Source organism: Oncorhynchus kisutch, linkage group LG14 (assembly GCF_002021735.2).
Source record: "Oncorhynchus kisutch isolate 150728-3 linkage group LG14, Okis_V2, whole genome shotgun sequence".
Classification (NCBI taxonomy): domain Eukaryota; kingdom Metazoa; phylum Chordata; class Actinopteri; order Salmoniformes; family Salmonidae; genus Oncorhynchus; species Oncorhynchus kisutch.
This window is the reverse complement of record NC_034187.2, coordinates 79417503-79438019: the sequence shown is the minus strand read 5'-3', so window position 1 is coordinate 79438019 and position 20517 is coordinate 79417503. Positions and strand designations below refer to the sequence as shown.

At 39.9% G+C, this 20517-nt stretch overlaps 2 protein-coding genes across 2 annotated transcripts in view; one reads left to right on the top strand and one right to left on the bottom strand.

The window, feature by feature from the left end:
• Positions 1–123: 123 nt before the first annotated feature.
• Positions 124–11659, bottom strand: LOC109879889 (maturin-like). Its single transcript, XM_020472083.2, has 3 exons — positions 11120–11659; positions 5355–5477; positions 124–4935 (listed from the first exon to the last, which is right to left on the bottom strand). The coding sequence occupies exons 1-3, from the start codon at positions 11288–11290 to the stop codon at positions 4828–4830; spliced, it is 402 nt and encodes a 133-aa protein (XP_020327672.1). The 5' UTR covers positions 11291–11659; the 3' UTR covers positions 124–4827.
• Positions 11660–17809: 6150 nt separating this feature from the next.
• LOC109879884 (SH3 domain-binding protein 5) overlaps positions 17810–20517 on the top strand; it is a 38118-nt gene continuing 35410 nt past the window's right edge. The window contains exon 1 of the mRNA XM_031789017.1: positions 17810–18219. Coding sequence (XP_031644877.1) covers positions 18139–18219 — 81 coding nt within the window. The 5' untranslated portion in view covers positions 17810–18138. The remainder of the gene's footprint in view (positions 18220–20517) is intronic.

Here is a 20517-nt window from a genome sequence, read left to right as displayed (position 1 = left end):
GAAACCCTGGATAGACATAGTAGGTGTTAATAAAAAGCCAGTCAGATATGACATTAAATATGTAATATAGATTATATTTAATATGTACGGTGTATTTGCATAGAAAGTCAGACTCGTTGCTTCCTCCAACAGTTTTATTGAATACCTTCATACACACTGGAGGTCAAACAGAAAACACACATTAGATTAGCTTGAACAAAAAAAGGATTAAGTCATTTAAATACAAATCAAGAGACATGTTTATAGGACAAAGTAAAGACTTTAATCTATTCAGAGAACAAGTTAAATGTATTATAGTTGCCATGTTCAGAGATACAGTGCCTTCAGAGTAGAAAGCACCTTATTCATACCCCTTGAGATATTCCACATTTTGTTGTTACAGACCCTACGAGGTTCGAAGCCTGCTGGGTTTCTGTTCTACAGATAATTAATTACACCCACCTGGTGTCCCAGGTCTAAACCAGTCCCCGATTAGAGGGGAATCGCCCACCTGGTGTCCCAGGTCTAAACCAGTCCCCGATTAGAGGGGAATCACCCACCTGGTGTCCCAGGTCTAAACCAGTCCCTGATTAGAGGGGAATCACCCACCTGGTGTCCCAGGTCTAAACCAGTCCCTGATTAGAGGGGAATCACCCACCTGGTGTCCCAGGTCTAAACCAGTCCCTGATTAGAGGGGAATCACCCACCTGGTGTCCCAGGTCTAAACCAGTCCCCGATTAGAGGGGAATCACCCACCTGGTGTCCCAGGTCTAAACCAGTCCCTGATTAGAGGGGAATCACCCACCTGGTGTCCCAGGTCTAAACCAGTCCCTGATTAGAGGGGAATCACCCACCTGGTGTCCCAGGTCTAAACCAGTCCCTGATTAGAGGGGAATCACCCACCTGGTGTCCCAGGTCTAAACCAGTCCCTGATTAGAGGGGAATCACCCACCTGGTGTCCCAGGTCTAATTCAGTCCCTGATTAGAGGGGAACCTGGTGTCCCAGGTCTAAACCAGTCCCTGATTAGAGGGGAATCACCCACCTGGTGTCCCAGGTCTAAACCAGTCCCTGATTAGAGGGGAATCACCCACCTGGTGTCCCAGGTCTAAACCAGTCCCTGATTAGAGGGGAATCACCCACCTGGTGTCCCAGGTCTAAGTCAGTCCCTGATTAGAGACGAACACTGAAAGATGCAGTGGGACTGGCTTCGAGGTCCAGAGTTTTAGATCACATTGAGATGTTGTGTCACTGTCCTTCACCAAACGCCCCATAATGTTAAAGTGGAATAATGTTTTTAGACATTTTTGCTCATAATTTTTTTTTTAAAGGACTAATTCTGTGTGCAATAATAGTGTTTAACGTGATTTTTTTGAATGACTTCCTCATCTATGTACCCCACACATACAGTTAGTTATCTGTAAGGTCTCTCAGTCGAGCAGTGAATTTCAAACACAGATTAGACCACAAACACCATGGAGAGGTTCTCCAATGTTTCACAAAGAAGGGCAGCTATTGGTAGATGGGGTGAAAAAACAGACAATGAATATCCCTTTGAACATGGTGATTAATCACACTTTGGATGGTGTATTTAATCCATTCTGAAATTCAGTCTGTAACACAACAAAATGTGGAATAAGTCAAGGGGTGTGAGTACATTCTGAAGGCTCTGTAGATACATGTGTGGTTCAGTGTGGTGGAAGAAGGTGGACTGCAGGTAGACAGACGTTGCCTGTAGACACAGATCCAGGATCATTTTACCTTGCCCCTGTGATCACAACTTCATCCTACTCCTTCAGGGCCGTGGGGAAAGTAAAAGCAAAGCAGTGCACTGATGGTGGTGCCACACACACACACACACACACACACACACACACACACACACACACACACACACACACACACACACACACACACACACACACACACACACACACACACACACACACACACACACACACACACACACAGAGATAGAGCAGCATTTGGCCGACCTCACAGCAGTACACATGGAACAGTTTCTACCGTAGGATTACAATTCTGTTCTATTCCTCCCTCTACTTTCACCGCTAACATTGTTACAAGGACACAGCAATGTGCTGGTTAACATTGTGTGGTACAGTGGATGGTTACGGTACGGTGTTACAGTGCGGTGTTACATGGTTGACACTGACAGTTCTCTGTAGGTCCTGGTGGCCTGGCTGGGGGGGAAATCGGCCCTAATTAATCGGCCATTCCAATTACAGTTTTTTTCCGATTGCCAAACGACAGTGGACACAACTGGAGTCACATGTGCAAAACTCTTCACTACAGTCTGCACAGCAGCAGTTCATGTGGACCAAACTCTAGTTCGTTTTTCATTGCTTGAACACAGTTTTCAAAACTCTACACACTTATCCCATGACTTTAACCACAACCTGCACAACACTGTGGATTTACAGCACTTTGTTCAAATGCTAACACACTGCTGTCAAAACTGTGAACCACACATTCAAAACGGAATAGATTTCAGCCTTGTGCCTTTCAAACACTGCTGATTGCAATTTCAGCTGAAAGGCTAAGCAGATGTCTTGTTTTAGACTTGTTAGTGAACACACACACATTTTACAGTATATATAGGTAGAGCTCAGAAAGACTCATTTTGGAAATGGAACAAGGAAGATGGGTTCGTGGAGGGAGAAGGGTGGCAGGGAGAGGGCGGATGCGTGGAGGAAGACAAAGAAGACAAAGAGCTGTTATTTCAGATGAAATAAGGGCTACACTTATAGACCATGTCGTGAACCATGGTCTCTCATTGAGAGAGGCAGGGTTGAGGGTGCAACCCAATCTGCAAAGATCCACAGTGGCATCTGTAATGCGAATTTTCCATCATGCAAACAGGTGAGAGTTTACATCCTGACAGTAAATGAAAACATTACAGGAATCTATTTTGTATTGCAATTATAGAATATTTACACAGATATATATTACAGTAAGTTTAACTGTAAAATATATTTTTACAACAGGACCCAAAGGCTGCCCCCAACAGGGGGAAGAGGAAAAATATTTTCAGATGCGCAGGAAAATGCTATTGTTGACATGGTTGTTGTCAACAATGCAATAAAACTGCGGGAGATTCAAGATAGAGTGCTGGCTGATAATGATATATTTGAAAATGTTAATTCTGTCAGCACAACAACTATTGCTCGAGTCCTAAAGTAACACCAAGTTACAATGAAACAGTTATACACTGTACCGTTCGAGAGAAACAGTGAACGGGTAAAAGAGCAAAGATACCAATATGTCCAGGTAAGACGTCTGAGGTTACGTACACAGCTATACAAAATATTTACAGTAAAAAAAAACACTAGCATTTCTACAGTAAAACTGGGCACTTACTGTTTTTCAGAGAGTAATGGAGGTAGAAGCACTAGAAAGACCACATTCATTTGTATTTATCGATGAAACTGGATTTAACCTTGCCAAAACACGGCGCAGAGGAAGGAATGTTATAGGTCAAAGGGCCACTGTGGAGGTTCCAGGCCAAAGGGGGGGAAATATCACCGTGTGCTGCAATGGCCAATGATGGTTTGCTTCTCAACACACCACTCATTGGTCCATACAACACAGAAAGGCTTATAGCTTTCCTAGAACAGCTCTATGCTCAGCTAGTGCCAGCAGAACAGGGGGAGCCAGTAAGAAACCCCCAAGTTTTTGTCATAGTTTGCGATAACGTTGCTTTTCACCACTCTGCAGCTGTCACAGATTGGTTTGCAGCACATCACAGATTTATGGTTTTGTACCTGCCTGCATATTCACCCTTCCTCAACCCAATAGAGGAGTTTCTGACCAAATGTCTCTTTTGGAAGCCATGCGTGCTGGATGTGAGGACACGAGTCCAGAGGACTGCCAGGGATGGATAAGGCACTCCAGAAGGTTCTTCCCCAGGTGCATGGCAAGAGAAAACATTAGATGCTAGAGAGAGGCAGGATCAGCCCCTCAATTATTTGTTCGAATTACAGTATGTACTTTTAGTTTCTACCTTTTTTTCCTCATTACTGTAATTCCGTAAATTACTACAGACTATTGAAGCAAACTGCTCATTTTCATTTACCTTAAAGAATTGTTATGTTCTAAAAAATGTTAATAAATCATGTGAAAGAATGTCACTCTTTTCTCTGAAGAAAATATGACTTTGTATGAAGTCACTGAAATGGTTCAAACTGTAAAGATGAAAAGTTAGTATTTTCTGTATTGGTGATGCTAGTGTTTTGACTCTCAGTGTGTTCTGAGTGACAGTGTGTGTTATCTCAGTGAGGGTTGTGCATAGTGTTTTTACTCTCAGTGTGTTCTGAGTGACAGTGTGTGTTGTCTCAGTGAGGGTTGTGCATAGTGTTTTTACTCTCAGTGTGTTCTGAGTGACAGTGTGTGTGATCTCAGTGAGGGTTGTGCATAGTGTTTGGCTGCACTGAGCGTGTTTTGAGCCATGTGTTAAGAGTTGTGTTGCTTGGAATGAGTTTTGCAGGTGATGTGAACTGTTTAGCTCAGGTGACTGTTGGTAGTGCAGACTGTAGTTAGAGTTTTGCACATGTGACTCCAGTTGTGCCCACTGTCGTTTAGCAATCGGAAAAAACTGTAATCGGTCGACCTCTAGTGTGTGTGTGTGTGTGTGTGTGGGAGGGAGGCAGGGAGTGCACAATCTGGGGAGCAAAGCTTTTGAGAAGCAGCCTGTCCTGTGTGTGTGTGTGTGAGTATACATATGGACTATTTATAGTCGCTACAGGGGCGTTGGGCCTGTGTGTTGTTGTAGGTGATGAGACCAGGGGAATGGGTAGTTATTGTAGCCCTACTGGACACCTCATCTGTGGGCATCACTGCTGGCTGACTCCCATTTGCTGGTGGTCTGCCTCTGGTTCCTCCTCCATGCCTGCATGGTACTGCTCAAACGTCTCATCATCTATGTCCGGTAGACCCAGCAACTGGAGAGAGAGAGAGAGAAAATAAGAGAGGGAGAGAGAGGTGAGACTCGAGAGAAAGGGGGGAGAGAGCTTTAACTCCAGTCCTTCAAGATGGATCTGTATCCTCCCTGTCAAAGACAAGTGCAACCCAGTCCTGAAGAGCTTAGCGGCAGGGTGTGCAGGCTTTAGTTCCAGCCCTGCACTAACACATCTGGTTATGTTAAATGAAAGAGAAGACCCTCTACCACCACCCCCCCCCCCCACCCCCCCAAGGTATCCAGCCTATTTGAGTCATTTAGCAGACGTTCTTATCCAGTGGACTTAGAGTTAGTAATGTATGTAAAGACATGAGGGAGAGGGGGTGACATTTAACAGTTGTTATGCTGTATTCCTTAGTAATGTAGTTGTAATACTGTGTATAGTGTTGTCTATGTACTTACAGGTCTAAAGGAAGTGAACACTTTGTCCAGGACCTCTAGCAGTGTTTTCTTTCCACAGGAAGTGATGTAGTCCTGAGCTACCTGGAGGAACGGCAGGTAGTCCTCACTCTCACTCCATACATGCTGTAGACACACACACACAGGTGATTAACCTGCCCCATATAGCCACATTACCACATTATTACCATATATGGTAGATGTTGTTATTATATTATACTGTATATGGTAGATGTTATTATATTATACTGTATATGGTAGATGTTATTATTATATTATACTGTATATGGTAGATGTTATTATATTATTATTACCATATATGGTAGATGTTATTATATTATACTGTATATGGTAGATGTTATTATATTATTATTACCATATATGGTAGATGTTATTATATTATACTGTATATGGTAGATGTTATTATATTATACTGTATATGGTAGATGTTATTATTATATTATACTGTATATGGTAGATGTTATTATATTATACTGTATATGGTAGATGTTATTATATTATACTGTATATGGTAGATGTTATTATTATATTATTACCATATATGGTAGATGTTATTATATTATACTGTATATGGTAGATGTTATTATATTATTATTACCATATATGGTAGATGTTATTATATTATACTGTATATGGTAGATGTTATTATATTATTATTACCATATATGGTAGATGTTATTATATTATACTGTATATGGTAGATGTTATTATATTATACTGTATATGGTAGATGTTATTATATTATACTGTATATGGTAGATGTTATTATATTATACTGTATATGGTAGATGTTATTATATTATATTACCATATATGGTAGATGTTATTATATATACTGTATATGGTAGATGTTATTATATTATACTGTATATGGTAGATGTTATTATTATATTATACTGTATATGGTAGATGTTATTATTATATTATACTGTATATGGTAGATGTTATTATATTATACTGTATATGGTAGATGTTATTATATTATACTGTATATGGTAGATGTTATTATATTATACTGTATATGGTAGATGTTATTATTATATTATTATTACCATATATGGTAGATGTTATTATTATATTATACTGTATATGGTAGATGTTATTATATTATACTGTATATGGTAGATGTTATTATATTATTATTACCATATATGGTAGATGTTTATTATATTATACTGTATATGGTAGATGTTATTATATTATACTGTATATGGTAGATGTTATTATTATATTTATACTGTATATGGTAGATGTTATTATATTATACTGTATATGGTAGATGTTATTATTATATTATACTGTATATGGTAGATGTTATTATATTATACTGTATATGGTAGATGTTATTATCTTATACTGTATATGGTAGATGTTATTATTATATTATACTGTATATGGTAGATGTTATTATATTTATACTGTATATGGTAGATGTTATTATTATATTATTATTACCTATATGGGTAGATGTTCATTATTATATTATACTTGTATTGGTAGATGTTATTATATAATACTGTATATGGTAGATGTTATATCCTATACTGTATATGGTAGATGTTATTATATTATACTCGTAGGGTATGGTAGATGTTATTATTATATTATACTGTATATTGGTAGTGTTATTATTCATAATTATACCTGTATATGGTTAGATGTTATTATATATTACTGTATATTGGTAGGATGTTATTATATTATACTGTATATGGTAGATGTGTATTACTATTCATTATTACCATATACTGGAGATGGTATTATATTATACTGTATATGGTAGATGTTATTATATGTATACTGTATTGGTAGATGTTCATTATTATATTATACTGTATATGGTAGATGTTATTATTTATAACCTGTATATGGTAGATGTTATTATATTTATACTGTATATGGTAATGATGTTTATTATATTATTATTACCATATATGGTAGATGTTATTATATTATACTGTATATGGTAGATGTTATTATATTATACTGTATATGGTAGATGTTATTATATTATACTGTATATGGTAGATGTTATTATATTATACTGTATATGGTAGATGTTATTATATTATACTGTATATGGTAGATGTTATTATATATTATACTGTATATGGTAGATGTTATTATATTATACTGTATATGGTAGATGTTATTATATTATACTGTATATGGTAGATGTTATTATATATTATACTGTATATGGTAGATGTTATTATATTATACTGTATATGGTAGATGTTATTATATTATACTGTATATGGTAGATGTTATTATTATATTATACTGTATATGGTAGATGTTATTATATTATACTGTATATGGTAGATGTTATTATATTATACTGTATATGGTAGATGTTATTATATTATACTGTATATGGTAGATGTTATTATATTATACTGTATATGGTAGATGTTATTATTATATTATTATTACCATATATGGTAGATGTTATTATTATATTATACTGTATATGGTAGATGTTATTATATTATACTGTATATGGTAGATGTTATTATATTATTATTACCATATATGGTAGATGTTATTATTATATTATACTGTATATGGTAGATGTTATTATATTATACTGTATATGGTAGATGTTATTATTATATTATACTGTATATGGTAGATGTTATTATATTATACTGTATATGGTAGATGTTATTATTATATTATACTGTATATGGTAGATGTTATTATATTATACTGTATATGGTAGATGTTATTATATTATACTGTATATGGTAGATGTTATTATTATATTATACTGTATATGGTAGATGTTATTATATTATACTGTATATGGTAGATGTTATTATTATATTATTATTACCATATATGGTAGATGTTATTATTATATTATACTGTATATGGTAGATGTTATTATATTATTATTACCATATATGGTAGATGTTATTATTATATTATACTGTATATGGTAGATGTTATTATTATATTATACTGTATATGGTAGATGTTATTATATTATACTGTATATGGTAGATGTTATTATTATATTATTATTACCATATATGGTAGATGTTATTATTATATTATACTGTATATGGTAGATGTTATTATTATATTATACTGTATATGGTAGATGTTATTATTATATTATACTGTATATGGTAGATGTTATTATATTATACTGTATATGGTAGATGTTATTATTATATTATACTGTATATGGTAGATGTTATTATATTATACTGTATATGGTAGATGTTATTATTATATTATTATTACCATATATGGTAGATGTTATTATTATATTATACTGTATATGGTAGATGTTATTATATTATACTGTATATGGTAGATGTTATTATTATATTATTATTACCATATATGGTAGATGTTATTATTATATTATACTGTATATGGTAGATGTTATTATATTATACTGTATATGGTAGATGTTATTATATTATACTGTATATGGTAGATGTTATTATATTATACTGTATATGGTAGATGTTATTATTATATTATACTGTATATGGTAGATGTTATTATTATATTATACTGTATATGGTAGATGTTATTATATTATACTGTATATGGTAGATGTTATTATTATATTATACTGTATATGGTAGATGTTATTATTATATTATACTGTATATGGTAGATGTTATTATATTATACTGTATATGGTAGATGTTATTATATTATACTGTATATGGTAGATGTTATTATATTATACTGTATATGGTAGATGTTATTATATTATACTGTATATGGTAGATGTTATTATATTATACTGTATATGGTAGATGTTGGTAGATATGAACAGCCACTAGAGGTAGAACACAGAGAGAGAGAACACCTTCAGATCAGTAGAACACACAGAGAGAGAGAGAGAGAGAACACCTTCAGATCAGTAGAACACAGAGAGAGATAACACCTTCAGATCAGTAGAACACAGAGAGAGATAACACCTTCAGATCAGTAGAACACAGAGAGAGATAACACCTTCAGATCAGTAGAACACAGAGAGAGAGATAACAACTTCAGACAAACATGGACGTAAGTGAATAACACATGTGTAACTGAACCTGTTGGTTTGTTAGTTGGGATATTGAATATCAGGGAGGGGGCCACCTATAGCTGTGCTAGGGACAGCTATAGGAGAGTGTCTGAACAGAGAACCAGTGATAGATGGATACATCAGACCTGTCTGTCTGTCCAGATACAGGACTATAACAGGAAGTCTGTCCAGAAATAACAGGAAGTATTCCCAGATATATAGCTATAACAGGAAGTCTGTCCTGATGAAGGAAGTTATACCCTGATGACGTTGGTAATTACATTTTTGCATCTGAGCTCCTAGAGTGTGCGGCTCTCTTATTTTATTTTAAAGTTTTCTACTCTGCTAGCCAGCACCTCACCTAAATAGGTGTGCGTTTGTTTTTCTTCTGGATTCCTGATACAGGACTATAACAGGAAGTCTGTCCAGAAATAACAGGAAGTATTCCCAGATATATGGCTATAACAGGAAGTCTGTCCAGATACTATGGTTGTAACAGGAAGTCTGTCCAGATACCGGGTTTGTAACAGGAAGTCTGTCCAGATACAGGGGTTGTAACAAGAAGTCTGTCCAGATACAGGGGTTGTAACAGGAAGTCTGTCCAGATACAGGGGTTGTAACAGGAAGTCTGTCCAGATACAGGGGTTGTAACAGGAAGTTTGTGCAGATACTGGGGTTGTAACAGGAAGTCTATGCAGATACTGTGGTTGTAACAGGTAGTCTGTCCAGATCCCGGGGTTGTAACAGGAAGTCTGTCCAGATACCGGGGTTGTAACAGGAAGTCTGTCCAGATACAGGGGTTGTAACAGGAAGTCTGTCCAGATACAGGGGTTGTAACAGGAAGTTTGTGCAGATACTGGGGTTGTAACAGGAAGTCTATGCAGATACTGTGGTTGTAACAGGACGTCTGTCCAGATACCGGGGTTGTTACAGGAAGTCTGTCCAGATACAGGGGTTGTAACAGGAAGTCTGTCCAGATACCGGGGTTGTAACAGGAAGTCTGTCCAGATACAGGGGTTGTAACAGGAAGTCTGTCCAGATACCGGGGTTGTAACAGGAAGTCTGTCCAGATACTGGGCAATAACAAGAAGATGGAGGTCTGAGAGAGAAAGAGAGTGATAGTGAGATGGAGAGAGAGACAGACTGAGAAAGAGAATGATAGTGAGATAGAGAGAGGGAGGGTGAGAAAGTGGGGGCGATGGGGATGGGTAGGATGGGGCCTAGTGCAGTAAACATTCCCAGACAGACCAGAGAGGGGAGGAGCTGAGTGATGCTCTACTTGCATTACATATTTGCATATAAAATGTATACAACATGAAGTATTACTGCCAGTTGCTAAGGAGGGATGCATGGCTCTGAGACCTTCTGGTACCGCGGCTGCTGCCTATTTTTACACCTGGCGCCGGGCCAGGAGAACTGTGGTCCCTGCCCTCTGACCCCGGCGGGCTGATGGAGCGTGGGGACTAGAGAGCAGCGGACGCTTCTCTAACAAAACAACAACAGCACTGCTATTGCAGGCTTGTGTCCATGCGCAGGACAGGCGGCCTAAATAATGCTGCCAAAACAACATGCGTGCTATTGTCAGGTGCAGTGACATCATTCCCGTTGCGCACACACAGACACACACTGCGCCAGGGGACCCGAGAGGCAAACCTCAAAACACCGAAACGACACACGCGTAGGCGTGCGCGCGCGAACACACACTTACGAAATGCGCAATCCCTCCCGTCATGTTATCCGGACAAAGGACATAGAAAGAGATTCCCGGTTCTGCGTAGAAGTCCAGTCTTCTCTCATCATCCTCCTCCGCGAAGATCAGATCGAACGGAACCGAAGAACACCACTTCTCCGCCACCTCCACCAGCTGCTTAAACTCCATCTCTCTCTCTCACACTCTTTTATTTTCTCTCTCTGCGTCCTCCTCTCCGTTAGTCCTGCCCGTTTGTGGGGGTCCGGATCGCCGGTATAGGCTAGTCTGTGGTCTCGTGCACACGTCCCGGTGATGCTGCTGTCTCTCGGTGAATAAAAACAGCTGACCGGACATACATTAGCTTACAGTTTCACCTAACGCGCCATCCGCATGGCGAGAGCGACAAGATATCTTCACTGTTGCATTACACTTCCGTCACGGTATTCGGTAACGATACGGTGTTTTCTCAAGCCCTCATCCTTTCTTTAGTCCGTTAACCGATGAGATCAGCGGGACGCTGTCGGTTCTGGGTCTGCATAGCCTACACACGTTACGCACAGGGCCTGGAACGTTAATACGTCCGTTAAGGATTCAACGCGATGACGACAGGCTGAGAAGCAGCACCGGGCTGTCATCAATACATTCTGTGCTTTTATTCTCAACAGAATAGCCTAGTGTGTCGTTTCCGATGTATTCCCAATAATACATTCATTGTATCCTATATATGCCTATATGCCCAATTGTATTTTATAGGCACTGTCTATAAATGTTATAATACCGAAAAGTAAGTGTAATCACTACAAGTAGGCTAAAAGCTGTAGCCTATGCTAGGCTACTTATTGCTTCGTATTTTAATAATAGGCTAACTAACACCTTTTGCCAATGTTGTTTAGGTTACTGTAGGTTATTTCCACAACCTCTTGCCATCTGAATGAATGAGGGATGCTTTTCAGTTCATAAAGCGCACAGAATATGGGTGTGTAGGCTAACATAAATACATTTTGTACAGCAGTGTTCCCCAACTGGTGGTCTCATTTGGCCCCCCAAGTTTTCTGAGCAAAAACCCCCGCAAAAAGACGTAAAAAATAAATAAATATATATATATTTATTTTCATTGTTGGATATAAAATATTGTAAAAACACCAGGAAATCAGCTCCAAGTGATTTTTAATTTAAGAAATCTGTTCCCAAATATTCCCACGCATAAAGACAGACGTTTACGAACATAAACAAGGTTTGAAATGATTATGTTTTAGTCAATATCTGTTAGGGATTCTTTCGTCAATTTGCAGTCTAAAAAATATTTGTAATTATGTCCCGGCCCGCCACCATCAACTCAACAAAAAATAATCTAGGCTGAATCTAGTAGTTGATGATCCCTGCTGTACAGTGTGGACCTGACATAGCCAGTACCGTTTCTGACCGCTAGGTGGCATCAGCACCCAATCTATATTGCCCCTCTGGTGAAATGACCCACTGGTCCACCGTTAAATTATGATATCAGAGATATGGCACCCTGAAAACTGAACTCTATGGGTAGATTTCACAGACATAGATTAAGCCTAATCCTAGACTCCTTCCCTACAAGAACTGATCACCATGAGCCAAGGCTTTCATCTGGTTCTTGTAGGGGAAGGCCCCCTCCCTCCCCTACATGTACTGATCACCTTGAGCCAAGGCTTTTATCTGACTCTCTTAGGGGAAGGCCCCTCCCTCCCCTACATGTACTGATCACCTTGAGCCAAGGCTTTTATCTGACTCTCTTAGGGGAAGGCCCATCCCTCCTTCCTTAGAAGTACTGATCACCTTGAGGTTTTTGGCATCTGGAACCTTCCATCGTGAAACAGGAGATTTGTGTAGTGTAAGTGAACAGAATGTATACAGAATTACATAACATTTCCTGATGCTGCTGCCCAGGCCAACTACAAGGTAGAGTTCTATGAATATGGGAACATCCTAGGAGTCATCGGCTTTATAGATCAATGTCATATTCCCATCAAGTGTCCATCTACAGCAGATGCTGAGGAGTAAAGGTTCTCAATACATGTACAAAATGTGTGCACTCCCAATTTTGCAGATCTTCAACATTGTTGCACGTTGGAAAGGCGCAACTCATGACTCAAGGGTTTTACAACATTCCTCTTTGTATGCTCAGCTCGAAGGAGGACAACATAGTGGAATCATACTTGGTGACAGTGGGTATCCATGGTGACAGTGGGTACGCACAGACCAACTTCTTGTTCACCTCCTTATCTTCATGCAATAGGAGCTAAGCAACAACGGTACAACCAAGCTCATATCCGCACCAGAGGTGGAGTGGAGCACATGTTTGTTGTATGGAAGAGTCATTTCCAGTGTCTCAGAAACACATTGCACTTTCAACCAAGAAGATGCTGCATTGTCATAATTGCAAGAGCAGTGCTTCACAATGACCTCAAACAGCAAGGCTTCCCAGGGCTTCACAATGACCTCAAACAGCAAGGCTTCCCAGGGCTTCACAATGACCTCAAACAGCATGGCTTCCCTTTCCTTCACATTGACCTCAAACAGCATGGCTTCCCAGGGCTTCACAATGACCCCAAACAGCAAGGCTTCCCAGGGCTTCACAATGACCTCAAACAGCATGGCTTCCCAGGGCTTCACAATGACCTCAAACAGCCTGGCTGCCCAGATCCGCACATTGAAGATGAGGAGGATGATGGTGATCAAGCTATGGAGATCAAGCTATGGTGATCGATCCATGGAGATCAAGCTATGGTAATCGAACCATGGAGATCAAGCTATGGTAATCGATCCATGGAGATCATGCTATGGTGATCAATATATGGTGATCATCTACCTCTAGAAAATGATGACATTGCTGCACTAGAGAACATTATATGTTCAAGAGTTACGTTTATTACATCATTTTTTCTTATGGGAGTGCAAGAGATGACTGGCAACATGACATGGGAGTGCAAGAGATGACTGGCAACATGACATGGGAGTGCAAGAGATGACTGGCAACATGACATGGGAGTGCAAGAGATGACTGGCAACATGACATGGGAGTGCAAGAGATGACTGGCAACATGACATGGGAGTGCAAGAGATGACTGGCAACATGACATGGGAGTGCAAGAGATGACTGACAACATGACATGGGAGTGCAAGAGATGACTGGCAACATGACATGGGAGTGCAAGAGATGACTGGCAACATGACATGGGAGTGCAAGAGATGACTGGCAACATGACATGGGAGTGCAAGAGATGACTGGCAACATGACATGGGAGTGCAAGAGATGACTGGCAACATGACATGGGAGTGCAAGAGATGACTGGCAACATGACATGGGAGTGCAAGAGATGACTGGCAACATGACATGGGAGTGCAAGAGATGACTGGCAACATGACATGGGAGTGCAAGAGATGACTGGCAACATGGCATGGGAGTGCAAGAGATGACTGGCAACATGACATGGGAGTGCAAGAGATGACTGGCAACATGACATGGGAGTGCAAGAGATGACTGGCAACATGACATGGGAGTGCAAGAGATGACTGGCAACATGACATGGGAGTGCAAGAGATGACTGGCAACATGGCATGGGAGTGCAAGAGATGACTGGCAACATGACATGGGAGTGCAAGAGATGACTGGCAACATGACATGGGAGTGCAAGAGATGACTGGCAACATGACATGGGAGTGCAAGAGATGACTGGCAACATGACATGGGAGTGCAAGAGATGACTGGCAACATGACATGGGAGTGCAAGAGATGACTGACAACATGACATGGGAGTGCAAGAGATGACTGGCAACATGACATGGGAGTGCAAGAGATGACTGGCAACATGACATGGGAGTGCAAGAGATGACTGGCAACATGACATGGGAGTGCAAGAGATGACTGGCAACATGACATGGGAGTGCAAGAGATGACTGGCAACATGACATGGGAGTGCAAGAGATGACTGGCAACATGACATGGGAGTGCAAGAGATGACTGGCAACATGACATGGGAGTGCAAGAGATGACTGGCAACATGACATGGGAGTGCAAGAGATGACTGGCAACATGACATGGGAGTGCAAGAGATGACTGGCAACATGACATGGGAGTGCAAGAGATGACTGGCAACATGACATGGGAGTGCAAGAGATGACTGACAACATGACATGGGAGTGCAAGAGATGACTGACAACATGACATGGGAGTGTAAGAGATGACTGGCAACATGACATGGGAGTGTAAGAGATGACTGACAACATGACATGGGAGTGCAAGAGATGACTGGCAACATGACATGGGAGTGCAAGAGATGACTGGCAACATGACATATTCCCTGCAGTCCGGGGATGGCACATGTTGACTGAATGTGTCCTACCAAATGAAGGTATGAACGGTCCCCTATCTGTACTGTCCAAATGTTCGTCGTCGGCGATACCTTCCAGGGGTTGCTGGCTATCAATGATCTCGGTCAAAAAGTCCCCAGCTCATCCGTCTCTGGTCTTACTGGGGGTCCGCCACCAGCCTTGAAACACTGCCCACAAGCAAGAGCCTTTGTCCTTCTTTAAGTTCATTTAATGTTTTTCCACAGGACCTTAGAATGTCAAGACAATACATAAATGATTATTAGTAATTATGTAGGATATTGTTTGTGTTACATTTCTGTCACACAAATACATTTAGGCCCCACTGTGTTGTGTTACAAAAAAACAAAAACATTTCAAAGTGACTCGGATTTGTAACAATAAATTCATTACAAACTCTAGTCCAGGTGTAGCCAGGTGGTAAAAGCACGTAGCTGAATTCCTTTATATCCACTAGATGGCACTGTCCCTTTAAAAGATCCAGAAATAATGTGTGCAAACGGTTATGGGATAGTGCATGCGCAGTGTGTAAGAGTAAGAGCAAGCAAGTACACTGGAGAGCTGTTGACATCCATCACGAGTCCAACTTTACTTTAGATTGATTGACATGAGGATGTTAGCTTCTTGCTAGCTGAATACCAGTGCTCTCAGGGGTTGATGATAACATAATTTGAAACTGCTAAGATCTAGTGTTCCATCTGGAGTTGATGATAACATAATTTGAAACTGCTAAGATCTAGTGTTCCATCTGGAGTTGATGATAACATAATTTGAAACTGCTGTATGGGTGAGATAAGGATCTAGTGTTCCATGTAGGCTTGGGCAACTCCAGTTCTCGGGGGCCTGATTGGTGTCACACTTTGGCCCCAAGCCCCAGCTAACACACCTGACTCCAATAATCAACTAATCATGATCTTCAGTTTTGAATGCAATTAGTTTAAATCAGGTGTGTTTGCTAGGGATGGTGGAAAAGTGTGGTACCAATCAGGCCCCGAGAACTGGAGTTGCCCAGGCCTGAATGGGTATCACGTGGACAGTATAAACAACCGTTTATGCATTTCACTTTGTACTTATATTGTTTTTATACTCTTTACTAACATATTTATTTCACTTGATGGTGGTTTAGACTGAATGTTACTTTATGGGGAATTTTTCTCCTACATTATCATCTTTTAAATTTAAGCCTCGACATAATAAACAACCTCAAATGAGTTTGTGTCCTGTGCTGAGTGTACTGTTGCCAGGTAACAAAGGCATTCTTTTTTCTTCTTTTGGTGTTTTGACACAAATCGCTTCAAGAGGTTTTTTTTCAAAGTCATTAAAATTCTTTGAATGTTTTCTTTGACCTCCGTCCATTGTTTGGTTCAGGTTACTTGCTCCAATTCCAATCAATGCTTTTGTATTGGTGTCCCATCCCTGTTTTTTAAAGCATCCTCAGGTCAGTACGAAATACACATAGTTCATCTAATTTGGCTTCACAAAGATGAAATGGTTAGTCCTCACATTACCTTACTCTGAGACTCCCTAGTCTAGAACAAATTCATCTGAAGTTAAGCAATTTTCCAGGAAGCCATTTACAAAAAAAAGTTGATTAATTTAAGTAGAATTAACTTAGTCTTGACTTAAATTAAATCATGGAGTTATTGTGCCCAATGCGTTCAGGAACAGGTGCGTCGACCAACATTTTATAGAATTTCAAATTGGAGATTGTAGGTTTCTTTTTAGTATTTATTTCATTCCGGGGCTGAGTAGATATACACGTCACAGCCTTTGTCAGTGTCATCCATACAGTTCAGAGAACGCTGTGACCCCTCATGAAATGTGTATTGCCTATGTGTTAGTGCGCGCGTGTGTGTGTATGTTTGGCATGAGCCAACTGTGACACCTCATCAATTAATGTGACAACACTCCAATGAGTTGTTACGTAGGACACACACGCATAAAGTGACCCGTTACCCAGACTGTGTCCGTCCACCACCGACATCCATCACACGGCAGCGTGTTTTTCAGCAGGCCGCAGATGGTGTTTCATCAGTAAATACAGAAAATAATGTCACTTCATTCACGGACAACTATCAGCTATTCAGTTGTTCTTCTGTAACAAAATGTTAACAAAGCTGCTTATATAAACGTTATTACATTGCTGGTTTATTCTCAACTTGTATATACATGAGATATTTAGCTTGAGGTCTTTTGTTCATTACTCCTGTATGATAACACAACAAATCCGTGCTCTCTGGGTCACTCGCACTACAACATCTGCCATCATCTTGGTAGTCAGCAGAGGACGCACTAAACCCAACTCTCGTTTTATCTCAGCTCTCATTCCACATCTGTTTCGCGCTCTCTCCTCTCATTAAACTCACTCTCCCGGTCGCTGTCTCTGTCCGGGAAGGTTGCTTTCAGCAAAACCGCCTGTTGGGATTCATTTCAGTGGTGAGCTACAAACAGACACGCTTTCCTGCTGTTTTCTGTTTATCCCGGACGTCTGCAGTATATTCGTGTGTTTGCGAGCCTGCTGTGTGTTTACTCTATTATAACGGAATACACTCGAATCTTCTCCCTGTGAAGAAAGAGGCGACGGACCGCCTGAACTCAACTAGCCGCTAAAGTCTCATCTCGGCGGGGGTCTTGTTTTGTGTTTAACGGAGGACCCTGGTTCTGAGAACCCCCACAAAATGGAGAAGTTAGAGAAGGGAATCAAGCCAGTGGAAGAGTGTGAATCTCCCGAGGACGAAGTGGTTGACCCCCGGATCCAGGTACAGTGATTAGCCGACAGTTATAATTTTAGATAGACACCCAAACATATATAATCCCTTTTAATTTCATATATGATCTCTGTGGTCTTAAAAAAGACTAGACTTGGTAAAGATTTGCCATATCACCTTTTAACATATTCCACGCATGGGTTTCAAGTTTGGGAAAGCTCATTTTCACCCCCCAAAAATGCACCTTTATAATAAAGCATCCTCGCATTTGCAGAAGTACATTACCAGTCAAAAGTTTGGACACACCTACTCATTCAAGGGTTTCTTTATATTTTCTACATTGTGGAATAGTGAAGACATCACGACTATAAAATAACACATATGGAATCATGTAGTAACCAAAAAAGTGTTAAACAAATCAAAATGTAGTTTATATTTTAGATTCTTCAAAGTAGGCATTCTCTCAACCAGCTTCACCTGGAATGCTTTTCCAACAATCTTGAAGGAGTTCCTACCAGAGCCGGTCGTGACCTCTCTGGGGCCCTAACCAAAATTCTCCTAAGGGGCCCTCCTACCTGACCCGTGAGCAATGTAAACCATTTGCCATTACCACACAGTCACACCTGATACCCTAGTGCTCCCACTACAAGCCTCCCTCCTTTTAAACAGTTTGACCATCTGTCGGTCTAAGAATAAGTAGACCTATACAGAACAGGAGGTATAAAACAACAATATTCATTGAATATAATATTTTCTATAGAATCTTAAGTGAATATTAACATAAATAAGAAATTGTAGAATATAAAATGTAGAAAATAATAAAATATAAAACGGAGCTTTGGCTCTGCTGCCTGGTACTTAGTCCAGTCCTCACAATATTATACAATTATCTTTGTCTATACAATGTGAACATAAGCCTATAGGCCATGACTGCAGCTATATGTCTCAAAATAGTCAAGTAAAACCGCTACAGCTGTGTGATTCACTTTGGTTCCCTCTACAGCCTGGACATTTCCAGCATCAGCATGGGTACCAGTCTATCTGGAAGAAATGGAGAAACTATGTCACATAGTTAAACAGTCATTTACACAAATGCACTTCTGCTATAGAATCTTAAATGTTACTAAGTGTGTAAACATTTGAATTAAAATCTTACCATCAACATATTCCCCTTCTGTCCTTTTTTGAGGCAAAAATCACCACAATGATGTAATCGCAGGACATGTGTTTCCCCATGTCAGGATTTATGCTCCCGATGGCCAGACCACTCAAACGTTCATGATTTATGCTCCCGATGGCCAGACCACTCAAACGTTCATGATTTATGCTCCCGATGGCCAGACCACTATAACGTTCATGATTTATGCTCCCGATGGCCAGACCACTCAAACGTTCATGATTTATGCTCCCGATGGCCAGACCACTATAACGTTCATGATTTATGCTCCCGATGGCCAGACCACTATAACGTTCATGATTTATGCTCCCGATGGCCAGACCACTCAAACGTTCCTGTGACATGGAATACCTCAGATAGCTTTCGGTGAGCTTTCATTTGGAAAATCTCCTCTCTGCTGATGCTACTGTTACTGGTAGGATGACTGCAATTCTTAGGGCTATCCAAAAGGTTAGGATAGAGTTCCTCCAGGTTGTTCTCACAGAGATAGGGAAACAGCTCAAAGGCAGTCATCTGATCTGATGGCAGATCAGTTAAATTTTGAATCTCGTGTGCCCGATCCATTCCACTGATGTCACAGTCATCTGATCTGATGGCAGATCAGTTAAATTTTGAATCTCGTGTGCCCGATCCATTCCACTGATGTCACAGTCATCTGATCTGATGGCAGATCAGTTACATTTTGAATCTCGTGTGCCCGATCCATTCCACTGATGTCACAGTCATCTCTGAAGGTTAAGAGTGTTTTCAACTTCCATGCAGTGAGCCTTTAAAAGATTTACTGGACATTTGAGAGGCAGTGCTCCATATTTGGTTGAGTGTTTCATATCTCTCATCCATGGATGTCACAGCAGAGTCGACCACAATGTTGAAGTAGTCGACTTGAAGGTTTTTCAGTGCATCAGTCACTGGTTCATCAGGAGCCTCATAGCTCAAAACGACTCAGTCTCTTCTCTTTCAGAACAGCCTTCACATTAATTTCTTCACAAATGCTTTTGGCTGCTCTCTGGGCCTCAGAGGATCCAGTTTCCCAGTATGTAGTGAGGGAGGCCTTTGCATTTGAGATTAAATTCACCATGATATCCGACTGCATTGAGGCGGATTGGAGGAGCTTGTTCACCTTGTTTGTCATTGTCAGTATATCACACCATACGGCACAGCAAATCAAGTAG

Excerpts from the sequence above, each read along its gene's own strand:
- LOC109879889 (XM_020472083.2), bottom strand. The coding sequence starts at position 11,290 with ATGGAGTTTAAGCAGCTGGTGGAGGTGGCGGAGAAGTGGTGTTCTTCG. Across the intron at positions 5,478-11,119 it reads CGGGAGGGATTGCGCATTTC|CATGTATGGAGTGAGAGTGA; the intron begins GTAAGTGTGTGT and ends GTGTGTCTACAG. Across the intron at positions 4,936-5,354 it reads TGTTCACTTCCTTTAGACCT|TTGCTGGGTCTACCGGACAT; the intron begins GTAAGTACATAG and ends CTCTCTCTCCAG.